This window comes from Amblyomma americanum, chromosome 3, assembly GCF_052857255.1.
Source record: "Amblyomma americanum isolate KBUSLIRL-KWMA chromosome 3, ASM5285725v1, whole genome shotgun sequence".
In the NCBI taxonomy this organism is placed as follows: Eukaryota; Metazoa; Arthropoda; class Arachnida; order Ixodida; family Ixodidae; genus Amblyomma; species Amblyomma americanum.
Window position 1 is genome coordinate 155,875,149 of NC_135499.1, and position 20,094 is coordinate 155,895,242.

General features: G+C 48.3%; 1 protein-coding gene across 2 annotated transcripts in view; it reads right to left on the reverse strand.

Annotated features, from left to right (window-relative positions):
* The window catches only part of LOC144125235 (N-acetylneuraminate lyase-like), a 46,581-nt gene that overhangs the window by 23,354 nt on the left and 3,133 nt on the right, over window positions 1–20,094 (reverse strand). The window contains exons 2-8 of one of the 2 annotated variants that reach the window (XM_077658453.1): window positions 19,787–19,842; window positions 17,684–17,754; window positions 17,475–17,562; window positions 10,893–10,950; window positions 9,595–9,670; window positions 7,878–7,970; window positions 6,905–7,050 (exon numbers count right to left, since the gene is read on the reverse strand). In XM_077658453.1, coding sequence (XP_077514579.1) covers window positions 6,905–7,050; window positions 7,878–7,970; window positions 9,595–9,670; window positions 10,893–10,950; window positions 17,475–17,562; window positions 17,684–17,754; window positions 19,787–19,842 — 588 coding nt within the window. The remainder of the gene's footprint in view (window positions 1–6,904; window positions 7,051–7,877; window positions 7,971–9,594; window positions 9,671–10,892; window positions 10,951–17,474; window positions 17,563–17,683; window positions 17,755–19,786; window positions 19,843–20,094) is intronic. The other variant, XM_077658454.1, reaches the window with a different exon arrangement.

Below are 20,094 nucleotides of genomic sequence, written 5' to 3' on the forward strand. Positions count from 1 at the left end.
CCATGTTTCTCCAATTAACCCTGTCATTTGCCAGATGCGTCCATCGTATCCCCCCAAACTTTCTAATCTCATCCGCCCATCTAACTGCGGAGTTCTTCACACCTGCGGAGTTCTTCAGGTCGCTTGCATCACTTATTTCTTTTGGTGACGACTCCTAATAGTTTCAATCGGAGCTATTTTCTCACTGCATGCCAACGGTGAAGTTTACGTTTGTGAAAGGTGTGCAGCTTGCAATATTTATTTATTTATTTCAATACCTTCAAGGCCCCTGGAGAAATTAAAGAAACAGAAACAAAACAATTACAGGAGAGTTACTACTTGTTAACCCGAGATTCAGCGACAGCTGTTATTACAGCGCAGTTCATATGCGTCCGTTGGTGGGTTGAGCCGCGTCGCCGGCGCCGTCGGTGTAACCAAGCGCAAGGGGAACGAGAGGACGGGAGAACACCCTCTAGACTAGCTAAGGCCTCTCCATATCCTCCTCTCTTTTGTGGCCACGTCATTACACTACGACGGACCAGCTCTCGGCGTTTTCGAGGAGCGCCCGTCGTGCCCCCACTTTCTCCAACCGGTTTCCGTGATCTTGGTGCAACAACGCGTGCGCGGAGCAGTGCCAGCCGAAGTATCGAATTTAAGAAAACGGTTTAATGCTTTTATTACTGCTTTGCTAGAAACATGCGGTCAACGCTATGCACTGCAGCATGCAGCTGGAAGAGCTGAATTTTTAAAGGTTGTCGAAACCTGGTGAAGGATTGTTAATATGAAGTCGCCCAGCAAAGGACGCCGGCTTCGTGATGACCTGCAGACTCCCATTGCAGAAAAGCTGTGTCCACAAGTTGAATTCCTTCAAACCATCATGCAGTGGCTTGACCTCTGGGAGAGTTTGAAGTGTGACAATGGAATTCTCACTCGGGAGACCCACAGTGCCTTGCGTCTCACTACGGAAGCCCTGGTAGAGATAAATTATTGCCTTGAAGACCTTGGATTTGACTACGTACTTCTGGGGAAGTTCCAGGCAGACTGCTTGGAGGAAAGATTTGGCAAGTATAGGCAGCTTTCCGGGTCGCAGTACCATGTGTCCATCAGACAAGTGTACATGCGCAAGCTTCGCCTACAAAGAGCCCTGGCGCTTCCAGACATGGATTCAGGGGCACCTGCTGTCAGCATTGATGAGGCGATTCTACAGAGGTTCAACATTGAAGTAAATGACAAGGACTTCGAAATGAAGGCACAAAATCTTCCAGCTGTAACGTACTTGGCCGGATACTGTGCACATGCAGCACTTTAAAAACTTGCATGCCCTGCTTGCCGAGCAAATTTCGTAGAAGGTGAAGACATCGTAATTGAGAATGCTGAAATTATAGCAAACATGAATCGCGGAGGGCTCAAGTTCCCTCAACCTCCAGTTGTTAATGCTGTAATGACTGCTCAAATCGTCCTAGACAAGCTGCGAAGTGAAAAGTATGCTGTGCATTTCCATTCTCTAGCGAACCAAAGGCAAGCCCTTTTCACACTGGCTACCAACCTGATAGAAGACGGTGACAGTTTGGACGAATGTGAAAGCGGTCATAGTCCTCACTTTGTTATGCATCACATGCTTAGCGCTGCAACAAACATTCTGCTGAAGAACTGTTGTAAAAATAGGAACGACAGTCTTGTGCAAGCGAAAGTTGCTCAAAAACGAAACACTTCGAAATCTTGACTGTTCTGACTCCTTGTGTTGCACACCTCTGAAAGTTTTCTGAATGCTTGTACTCTGTAATAAACATATCCCTGAAAGACATGAGAGCGCAAAATGGCAACACGGACGAGTAAGGGAGCAGGACGAGCGCTGCACTTTCCACAGGATTTATTCAAGGAAGAGCGTTTATATAGCCTCTGCTCTTATGCATGCTCTTAATCACAGTTGACAATGTCAATGTCAACAATGTCTTTCACGAATATGCACCAACGAGCCCAGCTGCAAGTATTTCTTAATAAACATATCCTTTTTATGTAACACAGCTTGATTCAATTTTGCCAAATAGAAAGGCATCTGCTCATTCGCTCAGTTCAAATGCCATGCATGTAGCTGTAAGCTGTTCTGAGAGCCATACCTTATGGCAATGTTTTTTTGCGTGTGTTTGTGGGGGGAGGGTGAGCGTTCGTTTGGAAGAAAAGGGTTACAAATAGTAGTCAGATTCCTGGCAAACAGTCGGCGCTAGGTGATATACCACACGGTTCAATTTCTGCCCGAAAATAATTTCCAAGGCCTCGTCATGCAACGAGCTATTAACAAAAATAAAGATATATGTGAACACAGCGGAATATCAATGCCCCACAGAAAAAAAAATCTGCGGACTTTCAGGCAATATTAGGTGATAGCAAAAGATACTGAATAGCCAATATATATTCATAATCCGGAAACCACTAACTTTCAGTTTTTAAACATATTCACCGCGAACTGTGTACCGGAAATGATCTCATACATATATGCCAGCATTAAATCATGGGGCCAAAATCTTCAAAGGACGATTTCACGTAGCGCTGCAGTTATACAAGAACGAACGAGCGCGCAGCACCGTCCCTTCATGAAGGACACGAACTCCGGCGCCCGTCGTAGTGTGATGACGTCACGGAGGAGCAGAGAGGCCTTGCCTAGTCTAGAGGGCGTTGGCTCTGCTCGAGACCGGCCGTGTGAAGCGAACGAAAGTGCCGCTGCTCGCTCATAGACGGCGCCAGAGTGGTGCGCGCCATGCGCGCCGTCGTCCATCGCCACTGCATGTACGGAGGTAAGACTGCTAGGAGAAGGGAGGTGTTATTCCGCGGCTGCACGCGCAACCACGCGTTGCAGTCGCACCGCGCTCCACTCCGTTTGCGCGCGGTGCTGTGAAATGTGCTGCACGCTATTTTCCGCGTCTGCCACGCAACTCGCAGCTTGTCTTTCTAGTGCTACCGTCTGTTTATGAATCAGGCATTGATGCAACAGGTTGAACATATCTCCATCCATTTCTCCGGCCACAAATACACCTTCATGACAATCAAAGACTGGTAGAAAAGTGTTGCTTGAGGAAAGAGTGCGTGTGTGGAAAATAGAGTGGTTTGTAACTATATACATACACGTATCAAGTTCCCTGCCTCAATATATTTAAGAATCAAAACACCTACAGAGCTACGCTCAAATTTCGCATTAGGGAGTATCATAATCGTCCTTATAATTTTTATACTTTACGATATGTTGTGGCAGGGAACTTCAGAACGACCTCATATCTCTATAGTTCTAGGGAGCACTCCACAAATAGTCGCGTTTCGTCCATAGGTCTATTACCAGCCCGCCGCTCCTCTCTTCGAACGGCACGTTTCGCAGCAGCCGCCAGAGGTGGGCTGTGCTCAGCCGTGCTACATTCCTCCGTTCTCGCCACACCCTTCTTCCTGCTTTTACGCTAATCACGTTCCGAATAGTTACCGTGGTACACGTTCCTACACTATCGCCATACCCTCCTTCTTCCACGGCAACCTTCCACCTCCTTCTTCTGGTATCACCCTCCGGTTGGTTCCCATGGCAACTACGTACCGGTTCCGCGTTCCCACGCTCTCACCATACCCTCCTCCTTACATGGTAATCACCCTCTGGCTGGGAATTTCTTCGCTCACCCCATACCCTCATCCTTCTACGGTAACCACCTTCCGTATGGTTACCGGATGGTTGTGTATAGCCACCTTCCGGACGGTTACCCTTGTAACCACCCTCTGGTTACGCCTTCCTATGTTCTCGCCATACCCTACCCCACCTATGGTAACCCTCCTCATCCTTCCAGGGTAACTACCCTCCGGATGGTTTGCGTGGCAACCACTGACCAGCTGCGTCTTCTGCTCTCGCCGTACCCTCCCCTTCATCGCTCAAACCGTCATCATTCCGCAGCAACCACCTTCTGGACGGTTCCCGGGGTAACAACCCTCCGGTCACGCCTTTCTACGCTCTCAACACACCCCCTTCCTTCAATAGAAAACACCTCCTGGTCGGTTCCCGAGGTAACAACCCTCCCCTTACGCCTTCTTATGCCACCCGCCATAAAGCCTCCTTTCATGGTAACTCTCCTCGTCCTTCTAGGCTAACTACCCTCCGGGTGGTTTCCGCGGCAAATACCAACCGGCTGCGCTTTCTTACTCTCCCGCCACGCCCTCCTCCTTTCACAGTAACCATCCCCCGTTTGGGGATTCATCTGCCCTCTCGATATCCTCCTCCTTTCGCGGCAACTCCTCTCCTTATGGTTCCTGTGGTACCGCCCACCAGTTACGCATTTCTCTCACGCCATACCATCCTCCTTGCATGGTAACCACTCCCCGAGTGGTTCCCATGGCACCGCACCCAACAGTTATGCTGACAACTACGGCTACTACAAAATGCTCCCAGCAGTGGGTCTTATGTGGCCCAAGTTGCTTTTCCCGAGCGACCAATCATTAATTTAACTGCCACCTGCCAAGTTGGGCAGCTCGCTCACTATCCGGTGGGCAGGTTGTGATGACACCGCAATGTTATGTGACCTAGGTGGCCCGCCTGCCACCTTGGTTGCTCTCTGCGTACCACCAGCCACAGTCATGCTCGTGATTTTTCATTCCGACGCTGGATTTTCTGCATAACGCAGCTATTAAAGCTATGACGTTAATATTGGCCAGCGTTGACGATAGAGAAAATGAGAGGGGAAGGGAATGAGTAGGTTTGAAGGCGGCGCAAGGTGGTTGCCGGGGCCTTAGGGATTTGTGGGGTGGGTGTAGAGCTGTCGCTAGAGGTGGTAGCGTAGGGTGATGTCATGGAATCAGACCAAACCAATCCCTCGTAGGCCGCAGGTTAGAGTCTCCCCCAGGTCAGCTGATGAATCGTCGGGCATAATTGTGGGTGGCCTCATTGCCGTGATTAAAGGAGCGGGCCGGAACCCATTCCAGTGTGATGGGGCGAAGCGGTAGTGACGGTGCGGAGAAGGGAGAGGATAGTGAGAAAGACTCATCCATTCGTAAAGTTGCGCACGGCTATTTTAGAACCGCTGAGGATGAGGTCGGAACGAGTCGAAGTTATATCGAAAGCTATTGCTGCTGCCTCCTCCATTTATGGCGATGTAGCATATGTTGTTGCCGCGGATACGAGCATAGTGTCACGAAGACGACGACGCTGGCAGTGGCGCGGGACGGAGCGCTCCGTCCCGCGCCACTGCCAGCGTCGTCGTCTTCGTCCCATTCGCTGCAGCTAGGGCAAAGGCCCGGCGGTCGGGGTGTTTCCGGAGTCTATGTGTATTGCTGTGGGGCAGTGTTCGTATTTCTTTTATAATGTCATGGCCCGTGCTCGGCGTTGCCCCTCTTGTGCATAGGGTGCATATTAAGGGGTAGGTGAAGGATTTCGAGAGCATGTTGAATTTGAGGTGGGAGCTGCAACGGGTCTGTGTGATGTGACTCGTGTTCAATGTTCGGTCTGTGAAGGACGGAGCGCCCCACCCGATTTCGGGAACGACGCTCGTATTGATATATGAGATGTGCCTCGCAGATCTCAATTGCTTGCTGTATTTGCACCCACAGGGCCAGAAGTCTGGCTGTGGAGGCGTTTTGCGGTAGGTAGAGGGCAACGCGGTACGCCTGGCGGATGAGACCATCCACTTTACTGCGTTCGGCTGCCGTGAGGTGGAAGTAAGGGAAAGTGTAGGCGATTCGACTTAGGACCAATGCCTGCACAAGACGGCAGAGGTAGGCCTCCATAATGCTCTACCAGCGAGTGGCGATGCTCTTCATTAGCCTGATTGTGATACGTGATCGTATCCTTGCTCTTTCTTTCTCGACGGCCTCTCGAGACTTCTGTACCTCTTCTAGAACCTCGCTTTATTTCTGGTTCATCAATTTCACCTTTTTCACCATTTCACCTTTACAGCGTGCGGTGATAGCAGTTCTGATTTCACAAAAGTTGCCCTCGGCTTTGCGTGATAGGCTCAGCCGGTCACTTGACAAAGGGTCGATTGGTCTCAGCTTTCGAAGTCAGAGTCAAAGGATAACTAAATAACAAACATTATACAGCAGAGGAACCACCCAGAGGAATCACAAATCACTCATAAGAACATATAACAGTGTTCTACACAGCAATGCAACCGTTGATTGCAAAGCAATACTTAATGCAGGCTACAATACAGAAATAAATCTTGAAACAACGGTGCACTAATAGACAAGAGAGACAAACCAAAGAAACACAAATCGTTCACTGGGCACTGCGATAGACCGACGACCGGAGCGGATCATGATAAGGCCGTCCCGAAGACTAGCGCGCTCTCCCTGGCTCGCCAGCTGGGCGTCAGTGGTTCCGAATTCGTAGAGTCCTGTGGTAGCGCTTCTTCAAAGCCAAACTCCGCTGCGGGCTAGCCGCCGTTATTTGCAGGACGCGGCGTGTTTGTTAGCTATTTCGCACCAAGGCAGGCGAGTACATTCACACTACACATCGACAGTTTGTCGATGTGCTCTCTCAGCCTCCAGCCGGGCCGCCGCTTCTCCGAGCGCAGTGCAGAGGGCATCACTTCACGCGCGCATAGGTACGCACACTCCCCCAGTAATCGGAGGCTTTTTCTTCATTGGTCTCGTATATACTACGGAGCGCTCGCGGGCGAGTTTTCTTTCGCTCCGGGCCAGCTTCTGAGGTGTGGGCCGATTTTTCTGACACCTTGTCCTTAATTTTGCAGAAAAAAACGGCACGGTATGCTTAATAACAAAGCAAACCCGGTCCCCACCAAATCAAAGAATCTTCTAAAGATATTGACAGTCGGCTTAATAGCGACATAGATCGCAAGAGGCCAAGGTAAATTCATGTGCTATAGTCCCATATCAGAGCCATGCAAGCGGACGAATCCAGTCTTTCCACGGCTACATTGCTACTGCCGTCAATGAGGCGTCATACCTCTTCGTATCCGAAGAATATCTTCGTCTCCGCCTTGTCCGCTCGCAAGAATCCCGCCAAGTCGGACATGTCGGTGCAGGAGTACTTGGCTCCGCACAGTGCCGGAACTCGCAGCTTGGCTTCAGGCAGAAAGTCCGACATCCGCACTAAAAACGACAACAACGGTACCTCTTGCACGCGGTGCTTCGTTTAAAAAGTTTTATATGTTAGGAATAGGGATAGGCGGTGCCCTATTGTGTAGAAAATCGTCTAATTATGCATTACCAGTTATATTATTATTAATTTAATCACAAAGCAGTGATTACAAAGAAATGTTCCGTGTACGCCGAAGCTTCACAAGGGCTGTTGTATGCCAACACCCGGTAATAAAGCGATGATAATGGGTACTTGCAAAGTACATGTACTATCGGGGGCAAACTTCACTGGAACCCACATGTAACGATCTATATGGGCATAGATGCCACGTCCGCAAATGATCACCACCTTTCAACACCACACACTGCAGCCCTTTGTTCCGGCTTCCGCCTCCAAAAGTATATAGGGTCCCGACCAATAGGCTTCAGATACCGCCCACGCATCCATCGAGACATTTGTCCCCGATAGTACATCTGAGTATACAGACCGTCCAGCCAATATTGTCTGAAGCGCCATATGCTCACACTACAGCTGTTCAAGAAAAACCCGAAGCAATCCTGAAGAACGGCATCGCAGTTGCATGGTGCGTCAATTACGTCGCAAAAGAAACATTGTGCAGAGTTTAGTAAAAAAAATTATTCAAGCTTCGTCATGTAAACTATAGCCATCACTTTGATTGAGAACTGCATATTTATTTCCCCGTATTTAATTCTCTCGCCAGCCGAATAACGCCTGATGCAGTGGGTTTACGTGCGATAGGAAGTAGCCGTACCTGCTCTCTACAGCCGCAGAGCAATATTAAAAAGGCGCGAACAATGTCAGCGCCGCTTTAACTTACCGTCAACGCATGTGAACGATGGGATGTGGTAGTAGATGATCGGTGTATTCGGCGCCGCCTTCGACACCGTTTCGATGTAACGTATAAGGTGCTCTGGAATGGAATGATTTCGCGTGTTATTTATACCATAATATCTGCCTTGCCATGCTGAACTCTACTATTTGAAATAAATGAGTAGTTTGATAACGGTATCTCTTGGTTTCCTAATAATAAATAACCACACCGGTCAGGGCTAGAATGAAAATGCAACACTGGAACATTCAACGGAATGGAGTGAAGCGCCCTTTTCTTGCAACGGCCACAGTTTACAGCAGCGATCACACCCGTTCCTATGCTCCCTATTGGCACCACGTCTAAATATCCGGCACATCTATCGGCCTAACATTTGGGAGCCACAGACTGTCCTGACACTCAGATACTGAAACAGTTTCGTAACACGCACGACTAAATACGTCCTGAAGCTCGTGTCCTATATAGACGAGAAGGATGGGACAGAAGGTGAGAAACTAACCTTGCAAAAACCACCATCTCACTTGGGCCGTATACCAATTTCACCGACCTCACTCAACCTCAAGCTCAAGCTCATTATGCAGATGGTCCCACCTTGATCGCTCCTCAGTCAGCAAAGTTGAGGTTATTTTGAGGCTGCGGTTGGCCTCGTGAAGTCGGAACATTGCGAAGTCACCCATCTTTGGATGCGAAACTGAACGGAGCGCAACAGCGAGTGTTGCCATTTGGCCGCCCGATCCGATAATCCTCACAATAGGAGAAGCGTCAACATCAGAACCGGGTAAACATCGATCAAATTTGGGCGCTAAGAGGCACCATTGGATAATCAACTATTTGAATCCACATAAGCACCATGTCTATTGCCACGACAAAAATGAGCTTTCTCCCAAATTCCTTATGTAGGCGACTGAAACTGCATGTTGACTTCCTTTCGAGCACGTTCTAAGCTAACACCGAGGCTTTTTTTTTCTTTTTTCAATACTCACCTCATCGTTAACGGGGCGCTCTACTTTTGGAGACGAGTATAAAGATATTGGCGCGGTCATCGGTGGCGTTGCTGGCACCCGAAAAATCGTTGCTAGTATCTGTGACCAATCTCAACAGTCTTAGTTTACTGAGTTTTTGAAACCACCTTTATGCTTTGAACTGCAAATTTAATCAAGCCTACCCGCTTCATTTAATGCCACGCTTATTATACTACCACCACAAATTGACTTGTGATGATTGACAAGCCTGTGATCCCTGACTGACAAGCTGTGATGACTGCCAATTTGGCTTACTTAGCCAAATTTATTTCGCCGAATGTACTATAGCCCTGAAATGAAACGCAAGCTGCAAAACTGGAAGATATTCCACTAGGAAGAATACTAGAGCGGCTGATTTTCGCATCGGCGGCGTAAAGACCTGTCTTTAGAAGCGTTCATAGGCCACGCCTGTGTTTCCTCTCTAGCCGCTAATAATTTTGATTGTCTGCGCTCGCGTTTCAGTTGTTTTGTTCGCATTTCATTTGACGCTGATGGAATGCACAGCCACAGCAGCATTCTAAAATAAGATCTTACACAGGTGTGACGTTACAGTTTCCGGAAACACGGGAATCGAACATATGCAGGGTGCTTCGCCGATGTAGTTAGTCACTAGCTAACTTAGAAAGGTTGTTCCACACTTCAACACTAAGTCCAACCGCTGCGAAAACGAGCTTGAAACTCACCGTTAGAGGGAGACCTGTAGTAGAACGGAGGAAGGATAGAGATGGCGTCAACGTTCAGACCTTCTGCGTGTGCCGCCTGCGAGACAGCAACACATTGCTCGACACACCACAGTACTCGGACTGACCTCGCAGCAAATAACATACGCACGGTAGTTTAGAAAAAAATGTGGCGTTAAAGTGTGGACTCCGACGGCAAATCTTCACCACGTGCGCGCATGTGCGTGAGTTATGACTGGTGAAATATAAGGAATAAATAATCAATGAAGCAGAGCTGTAAAAAAACTGGACGGGACACTTAAGCCCCGCCTTAAAGGTATGACGCGATATCGTTGATGGTTTAATGCCCATATATATATGGTTTTGGTTTGGTTTATGGGGGTTAAACGTCCCAAAGCGACTCAGGCTATGAGGGACGCCGTAGTGAAGGGCTCCGGAAATTTCGACCACCTGGGGTTCTTTTACGTGCACTGACATCGCACAGCACGCGGGCCTCTAGAATTTCGCCTTCATCGAAATTCGACCGCCGCGGCCGGGATCGAACCCGCGTCTTTCGGGCCGGCAGCCGAGCGCCATAACCACTCAGCCACCGCGGCGGCTGCCCATATATATATATATATATATATATATATATATATATATATATATATATATATATATATATATATATATATATATATATATATATATATATATATATATATATATATATGGAGAATCGGTAGTTCTCTACTTAACATAGCTCGGGGAGTCCTCACACCTCTCTTGGCGAAGTGGTGCCGTCGGTTGAGCTTGTGCGACCCAGGTTGCTCTTCCCGAGCAACCTGTCGCAACCTGTCGCAACCAATTATTAATTGAACACCTGCCACTGCGCAGTTTTCTCACAATCCGGTGGGCAGGTTGTGATGACGCCACTAAGTTACGTCAGCTAGGTGGCCCACCTGCCTTCTGGGTTGTTCATCTGGAGATTTTTCGCTCACGTTCGACGACGCCGGATTTTGTGCGTCATGAGCTCATTAACGCTATCGCGTTAATACAACGCGTGAACGCGAACCATAATCGAACACACATAACGGGTGAATCTAATTCAGCGATTTACGTCAAGAAAATACCTCAACCCAAAACGCACAGGTAAACAGCCCGACAAGCGCAAATTCGTGCTTTTTACGGCGTCTTGATTGTTTTTAGGATCCTTTGGTTTATTATAACGTGCGGCAAAGTCAACTTCATCACAAAATTCGATAAAAGCATGAGTGTCTAATACGATTTGTAATACTATGCGCAACAACGCCGTAACTCACCAGTTCTTGAGTGTCGATCACTGACGCCGCTGTTATGTGCACTATAAGAAGGTCCAACCTGAAATCAAATACATACAACTGCAGACATGCTTTTATTTCTCCACCACACTTAGTCGGTTTGGTTGACTGTCGAAGACGAAGCGAAATACCCGCACATTTATATCCTTTAAAGGCAACAACAACAACAACAACAACATATCCTTGATTTTTTTTTTAGAATGCACGAACTTCCTCTTTCACAAACATGAGCAGTGCAGCAGACTCAACCGCCAGATTTGGCCATGCTTTCTTTCGAAGATAGTCGGCAAGAAGTGACTCGCTCGAAGTGAGTAGGGCAATTATTCATTTTTCTATGAGGTGCCTTGCTTGATACGTTTAGTGCAGACGTAATACACAAGCAAGGCTGTTCAAAGTGCGTCAGCGCCAGCGTGGGCGGTGTACCGGTTTACCGGACCCCACTTGCGCATGCGCAGAGGCATTGTTGGGGTGAGGGGAAGCCACTGCGCGTGCGCGAGAGTCATCCGGTTAACCGATATACGTCACCGCTAGTACGTCTCCAGTATGCTAAAGACGTCTAGTGGCCGCTCGCCCAGCACTACGGAACAAGATAGAAATCCGGGGGTACCCGCAGGGAGTGCTGCAGCTCTGCACGAGGTCGCGGTATCAAATCGCGGCCCCGGCGGAGGCATTTGGATGCAGCCGAAGCGCACAAACACTAGTGTGCTTTGCGATGTCAGTGCGCACTTAAGTACAGCAGCGCATGTCGAAATTAGCCCAGAGCAGATCGCTGCGGCGTCTCTTGTAGCAAGGTACAGCTTCGGGACGTTAAATCGCAAATGTGATATATACTAAATGCCTGTCGACTAACGCCATTTGGGCCATTATCGCTGCCGCATGCAGGCATGAAAGGGGGAGCAGAAAATAGAAGTGAAAGGTGCAAAAAAAATAGTCTCGCGTGAGCTATTTAAATAGCCTGTTTTGTTAAGGGCCTGTCACACTAGGCCAACCGTCGGCCGATTTGGTCTGCCAAAACCATGTCGTCGTGATCTCTGGCTCTATGTCACACTGCGCCGACTAAAACAGTCGGCCGACTGTCGGCGTCGGCGCCATGTCTCCCACAAGACGGCAGTTGGCCGATGGTTCGCCAACTCCCATGTCACACTAGCGAGACAACGTGCGAGACCTCCCGCCGACTTGGCCCGTTCTCGTTCTCTCTTCTTTTGTCATTTCCTGCTATGCGAAATTCAGGGGCCGGGAAGCTTCATTTTTAACTCTTTTAAATAAATCCCACCATAGTAAAGCACTCTTTAACAATCGTGATTATGAACCTAGGCTGAGGGCAGCCCAGTACTGAGCGGCACTTATTTCTGGGTCAGAAAGGCATGGCTCGAAAAGAAAAAAATCCAGTCGCTCGCGGGTAAACAGGACGGGAGAGATTATTTAAGGCTAAAATAATAAAAAGAAAAAATTCCGGCCACGCGGATTCGAACTCGGAACCTCTGGAATGCGAAGCTAGTGCCATACCCACGACGCCATGGAGAGGATTAACAATAACCCTGGAGAACACAGTAATTTTCCATCTTCAGAGGTGCTCATAACAAGCACTCCGCAGTGTTACACTCGCGACAGAAGTAAAGCAGGCGACCCATGTGCGAAAACTCGGCCGGCGCGATGCACCGGTCGCTGCTTGCGCATTGCAGCCCCACTGCAAGCAGGGACACACGGAGCAGCAAGCATCGTTGCGCCGCTCGACTCAAGCACTCGAGCTCAAAGTGTACGCTTTGCCACCCGCAGCGGTCTGATTACTGCGTGTTGAAGTTCGCACCAGAAAAGACAAAATAGCCATATTATCAGAAAGCCCGCCTGCTATACACGAGCAGCGACAAAGCATGCTTGCGCTAGTAGCGAGCTTTCGGCAACGGCACCGCCCGCGGTCCCGCCAGGCTGTGCTGCTGCCTGGCGCAGCGGACGCCGCTTCGCAAGATAGCCTGCGCTATATCTCTTAATATCGCATGGCTGCTAACAGTATAATCGCACCATGAACTAAAATTATGGTCAATTTCCGCGACACCTTCGGCTGCGGAGCTAGCGGACCGCTGCGGGCGACAGGCGAGCCGGACCACAACGGCGGGCCAGGGGCAGCTTGCTGGGCGATTCTGGCGAGAAATTTTGCTCTTATCAAAGTTGTTGCTTTTACCAGCAACTCAGTGTTGATCAACGATTCTCAGAAATGATACATTTGTCAAATTTTTCAGTCTCAGCGTTTATTGCTTACGTCAAAAACAATCTTAAGCTGATTTTTATTACGGCGGCGGACGGGATCCATGCTGGCCTGCCGGCGAGCAGGCTCGGTTTACTTCACGTTCGCACAAGAAAAAAAAAAACGAAACAGCCATGCTATCAGAAAGGCCGCATGCTATAATCGAGCAGCGACACCATGCCTGCGCAACAGCCGCGCTTTCGGCAACGACGACGCCTGCGGGAGCGCCAGGGCGACGAACTGCGCTGCTTCCCGGCTGCCGTACTCGTCGCTAAGCCTAGCTGGTTTCGCATCGATGCCGCAGCTCAGGGAGCTTTGGAACTAGCCAGCGCAGTAATAAAGGAACTCCTCTAGTCACACCAACCAGTCCCATAATAAAATAGTTATGCTTGATTTCCGCGACGGCTTCAGCAGCGGATCTAGCAGACGTCAGGCGAGCCGCACGAAGCAGCAGCAGCAGCAGCAGCAGCAGCAGGCGGCTATAGGATGAAATTTGCTTGTATCGTAGTTATCACTTCAACCAGCACCTTGGCATTGGCCAACGATCCTCAGTAATGCTACCTTTTTGGACATTCTATCCCAGAGCATGTTATGAACATAAACAAACAGTACTATAGCGAAATCGTGTTTGTGTCTCGTGGATGTTTTTGCTCGGCGACCGATCTCGCGACGACACGGTCGGCAGACCGGTTTTGTCGGCGTCGCGGGCGTCAAAGCATGTCACACTACGAAGACATCTGGTCGTCGGACGAGTTGGTGTCGTTGTCGGCCTAGTGTGACAGCCTGGTCTGCCACAGACAAGGTCTGCCGACCGGGTTGGCCGATCTTTGGTGTCTTTGTCGGGTCGGCGTCGGCGGCGTGTCGGGCTAGTGTGACAGGGCCCTTAGGGGTGTGCGATTATTCGTAAATTTGGAATACCAAATCGAATATCCTCGCATTCTATTATTCGAACGAATTAAATAATGTACGTTCAAAATTATTCGATAAGAATCGAATATGCACACAAGTTTTAGAGCACTTTTCGAAATAATTGACCAGAAGTTCGGATAACACCTGCCGCATTTTTCTTCCACGAATTTTCCGAAAACAGGGACCTTACACGTAGCGCATGCATGCTGCCGCGATCGGATCAGCGGGATGGAGGGTTCAGCGCCTTCCGTTATCAACCACAAAAGGTACTTTTCCTATGAGCATAACACGACAATGGTTAGGTTAATACACTGACTTCGTGTAGCGACACCCCAAGTGGAGGTCAGTGTTGCTTTTTTTAACAGATGTACAGCTGTAACTGCGAAAGCAGCGCTTCACTGTTCCTCACGATTGCGCATTGAATATTCGCACAAGTAGCGAATATTCGTCAAAATATTCGATTCGTATTCGATTTGGTTTTCTCACTATTCAATTCGTATTCGATTAGGTTTCGGAAAAGTACTGTTCGCACAGCCGCACTGTTTTTTTTTTTTTCTAAGGCTGCAGCAGGACAAGTGACAAGCTACATGAGCGAAGAAGCAAATAAGTGTTGGTAGGCTCTCGTGAAGAACGTTTTCGGTCGGAGCGGTTTCAGATGCACCTAAATATATTGGGCTCTTTTGGTGCGAAACCTCGAACGACTGACGTTTGTAGCTGGAAAGGAATTGGCGCAACATTACTAATTACCAAGCCTGCGTATAGTTGTGTTCATGCGAACCCAAGCGTCACGTTTCGGCAGGGTACTTTACGAGACAGTTGAGCCCGATACTCGCACGTTGTCTTTGACGCCATGGAGAAAGTGCATGCGGATAACTTGGTAGATAGATGACCTGCCAAGGCTTGTCTTCAGTTGCGCATAGCTTTGTCACATCTATATCGGCAACAAATGAAATGCGAATAGCGGAGCGCGTGGCCAAAGGTCCATTATACGCCGTCGGTCTGCCGTGACTATAGATAAAGGAGCGCTCTTCCGACCTGCGATAGTTCTGTTTATGTTTTCTTCGACATTCGTTTTCTCCTTTTGTCACCGGAGCGCCACATTTCTGCTGGTGCCAGTAGGGCAATAAATTTTGCTCACTACCAGAAGCAAGCGATTCAGACATGGCGGTAATTAAATTACTGTAATGAAATTACAGTAATTAATATAGTTTTCTCGGTAATTTGTAATAAAATTCATTACTTTTCTGGGCTGGTAATTTAGCAATGTAATGAATTAATTTGGGGTAGTAATTTCATGGCAAAGTAATTAAATGCTAGCGAAATTACTTTTGCTGAGTATTGAGTCCGTACTCCTCCCTCTACCGGCCATGCTCTGGCCTCGCGTTTGCGGGGTTGAGCGTCTACAAAGCAAAAAAAAAAAAAACGGGCGGCCAGCAACAGCCGGCACTTCAGCGAAGCGGCGCACGCGGACGAGAGGCGATGTGCATCACCAGCTGGCCTTGGTGAAGAGTCACAGGACTGCTACGCATCTTCAAGCACTGCGGACGGTCACACACGCACCGCAGAGCCACCAGCAGAGCTGCGTGACCATGACATGCCGTATTGCACCATCCCACACATGCACTACGATTGCTTGATCGAGTGCTTCCCTCTAGACTGCTTCATACAAACTGTCACGTCGCCGCACTGACAAGTCTCAACTGACGTCTAACAAACTTGGTTGTGAGTTTTCGGGAAGACTAGCCTCTGTGACCGGATATGAAGCCATACTTTAACACAAGGGCAACACGGGCGACATCGTCACCGCGACATGCTATTCATTTCAGTCAAAGTGCTTCCAGAACCAGTCAACTCAACAGCAAAATTGGTAGCATGTCTGAGCTTTGGCGCATTTCCGGGACGCCGAGCGTGATCAAGCAGTTTATGCACTCCCGTTGTTTATACTTACGACTAATTCTTCAAAATCAGGAGGGTGGGACCATATTGTGCATTGAACGATGATCTTCTGATTGAAGAATGATGCGAGAAGTTATACAAACTTTGCAATTGAAATGACCTCATCTATGACAGCAAAGCGGCTGTTCAGTGGACTAGGGCTACCATTCTTCAAAGAGGGGCGAAAAAGAGAGGGCATCACCAACTTTGAAGCTCAGTGGCGGTGCAAACAAAGAAATCTGAAAATTTTGAACCCTGGGCCGTCCAGCAGGCCCGCGAGGCGACGGCGAGGCAACACCTCGACGTCCCCACATGGGAGACCTAAGGCCCCAACGGCGAAAGCTCTTCAGGACTATAAAAAAAGTTGTTACCAACTATGACCAATGCGCAACTTTTTATGCCTCGAAACTAAAAAGTCGTTTAAAAGTAATTATCATTACTTTTGGGAATTGGTTTTAATGTAATGTCATTACATTCTTAGAGCAGTAATTCGTAATATAATTTAATTTTTGCAAGATTTCTACAAAAGCAATTAGCGGTGTAATTTAATTGTTTCAAAAGTAATTTTGCCATGTGTGAAGCGGTTCCACAAACACCACAGGCGGCGTAAAATGGACATTAGGTCAAGCTTCGCATTTCATTTGTTTCCGATAGTACAGTCATGCACCTCCATGCTTACAATGTAAGGTTGCACTTACAACCATGCATGCATTGCTGAACTATAGCTCTGACTGCCCCAGTGGCGCATGCGCACCAAGTCAAGACCGAAGCGCCTTCCGGCTGCACGGTTTACGAGCACGAGGGCATAGTCAACAGATTTTGTGCAAACCACACATGTATACCTCACGTCGTGTCCCATGCTGGTGCCCAAAAAGAGGAAGACTACGGTTTATTCTAGTAGAACTGACAAACATTCAGCGCCCCGAATGAAGATGAGTGCACAGATTCCACCTGGATAAGCACTTTTCCAGCTGCATTTCCGACTGGATGCAGCTGGAAATGTTTCCCAACTGGAAGTCAAAGATTCCAGCTGGAGCTAGATTTAAGTGGAACGGTTTCCAGATGGAAAAAAAAATGCTCCAAATGAACACGATTTTCGTTTCAGTTATCCCGCTTGGAGGGCATAATTTCCGATTTAATAAACCATCTAGAAATGGGAACTTTTTCATCTGGGCAAGGAGCCGAATAGGAACAATTTGCTACAATAATCAATATGGAAGATCGAACAGACAAGCCCTTTGTGCAGAGGCGTGGTTTCTGCTGGTATAGAGCTTTACAGCATTGCGTTGCTCCTGCGTTCAAAAGATGACGCTTACTGTCATCCACTGCCAACGGTAGAAGACTGCGCACCTAGTGAAAGGGGTGCGTTTACTACGTGAGAGAAAACGGAATGCAATTTTTGACAGCCAAAGAAGGGGATGCGTTCATTGTGCGAGCACGTCTATTACGCGAGCAAATACGACACTTCGATTTCTCACCTTCCCCTCGATGCTTTCACCCATGCTTCGGCAAGGTCCTTCCTCTCAGCGACGGTCAGCGAGAGGCCTTCGCCCGTTGTTCCGTTCACTGTGTAGGGAGGAAGTGTGCATTGAGTCAGAATACGTGTTGGTGAGCTGGAACTCCCGGCGGTGATAGTGGGAGAGAAATGATACGATGAAAGATGTTTGCACGACTGAAATTGAAGTACCGAAAGCTCCGGTGACGCTCTGCTGCTGCAGGAGCTTCACGTAATCCTCAATCCGACTGGTGTCGACGTCCCTGCAAGTGGTTGGCGGAGAAAAACGTCAGAAATGCACCGTTCTAGCAACGCTGCGCGCGCAGATCGTTTCCATCGACGGCTCCTGAATACCAAGCGCTTTTTTTTTTCTTCCACTCAAGTGCTGAGCATTGTCTCTAGTGCAGGAAACGGCGACAGCTAAATCGCGCTGCAAGACTCAAGCAAGAACTGATATTCACTGAATTAAACCATCTTCGATAATTACCAAGGCAACTCATTCGAGGAGAAACAATAATCAACAAGAAAGCTCAAACGCAGTAGTTATACATGCTCTTCAACAACAGAACTGTTCGTCTGAGAGGCAACATCAGCTTGGCCTTAGTGAGTGCCCGGGAGAAGATCGTCCACAATTTGTGAGTGGACTTCCCTTGACTTTTGAACCCTCGCCTGTATACCGAATTTATGTATTTGTCCAATATGTAACCGATAAATTCTAAATTATTGTTCCAACTCTCCATAAACGCATGTCAAGAGAGCCATTGTAATTCTCTTTACCTACGAACATTTGATAGCTGTGTTTCCTTTTCTTCATGGTCATTGTCATGCGCAGTAGGTCCTCTGTGAGACTAAGGCGTCTCTCCGTACCTTTTAGTTAAGACTGCACCAACCGTCCACGCTTCCCATCATTTAGCGTCCGCTTTCTCCGAGACCACGCGTCTATACCTGTTGTGCGAATCGCAGGTCCTGCTCAAAGACACTTCTCTTAGTTTGGCTGGAACATCATCAGTCCCAATTTTATTTTTAATTCATTTTTTTGCTTTCGGACCTTTTTCACTAACACTAGCCGAAATGTTGGCAGAGCACCTTATTTTCGTCCAGAATAAAAGAACTACGCGGCAAAGACCTGGGCGCAGGGTCTCTCATAATACTTATACCTCTGCTTATATCATCAACTGTATTCTTCTTTTTCTTCTGCTTCTTCTTCTCCTTCTTTTCTAATATTCTCAGCCTTGCTTAAATCTTTTGACCCTGCAATAATCAATTCCCTTTCAGCCCTTCAGGCTGGGCTTGACCTGGCTTCGTTTTTTAAACTTTTTCGTTAGTGTTGGGCGAAGATCCAAATGCAATTGTCGCTTGTACAGCCGGCCAAATCTTCAGCTGGCGTGCGTGACAACCGCGTTTTCCGCACTCCTGCAGCTTATGACTCAGAAAACTTGCGAAAATATCAAATCTAAGCCCAGGCTCACTAAGCCTGTGCTTAATATTTAGCTTTCCGCAAGTCTGCTTCGTCTGAAAGCGCAGAAGCGCAGAAAATGCTGCCGGCGCGCGCTAGCTAAAGATTTGGCCGGCTGTACAAAGATTGCTTTTCATGCGGGAAAAAATTTAGGGCGATCAATTGGATTGATGTGGGGGGAATTTATTTTTCTCGCCAGCCTGCCAATTCTGTTCTACTCCAATTCTCATTCTAATTCTATTTATTTGTAATCGCTTTATGTAATTCTTTTTTGCTGAGTCATTCTTAGTCCGGCCTCACACCCTCTCCCCTGATAGTAGAGAGAGGGATTTCCATCTCTCCACCTGCCAGCTGCGGCAGGTGGCAAGTAGAGAGGGAAATCCTCCTAACCACCTGTCACATTTGGCACAGGTCGCTTCATACAGACGCCTGCCGCCACGTACGTGGCTCAGTGGTTATGGCTCTCGGCTGCTGACCCGAAAGACGCGGGTTCGATCCCGGCCGCGGCAGTTGAATTTCGATGGAGGCTAAATTCTAGAGGCCCGTGTAGTGTACAATGTCGGTGCACGTTAAAGAACTTTATGTGGTCGAAATTTTCGGAACTCTTCACTACGGCGTCCCTCATAGCTTGAGTCGCTTTGGGACGTTAAAGACCCATAAACCATCACCCAGACGCCGACACCGTACAGTTTTCGCCTTCAAGGCCGTCCTAATGTTATCGCGTTAAAAGCGTTGGCGTTTCCCTGCGTTTCCAAGCATAGAAACTAAAATGTATGTCTAGATGTCGGTCGGTTATTTGTATCACTGCCGGCAGAGGGCAGCTGGAGTTAACTACTTACCCATTGGCGTCAAAAGATGTCAACGGCGCGGCGCAAAGCCCGCTGTACTTGTGTATCTGAGCAGAAAAGAAAAAAACCTGTGAGTCCGCACTTGTGTACGCAGATTGTACTGAGCGCGCTCGCAACCACTTCCCAAGCCCGAAGAAAAAGGCACAAGTATGTTCTTTCCGTCAGCTGTCGCTACAGTTTTCCTCGTTTTCTGCTGCATCTCCAGCTGCCAGGCCAATCATGTTAAAACAGCGGCGCAACTAACAGCACAAGAAATATCGCACGACGCATGCGCACACTGCCAACTGTTTGACAGAAAA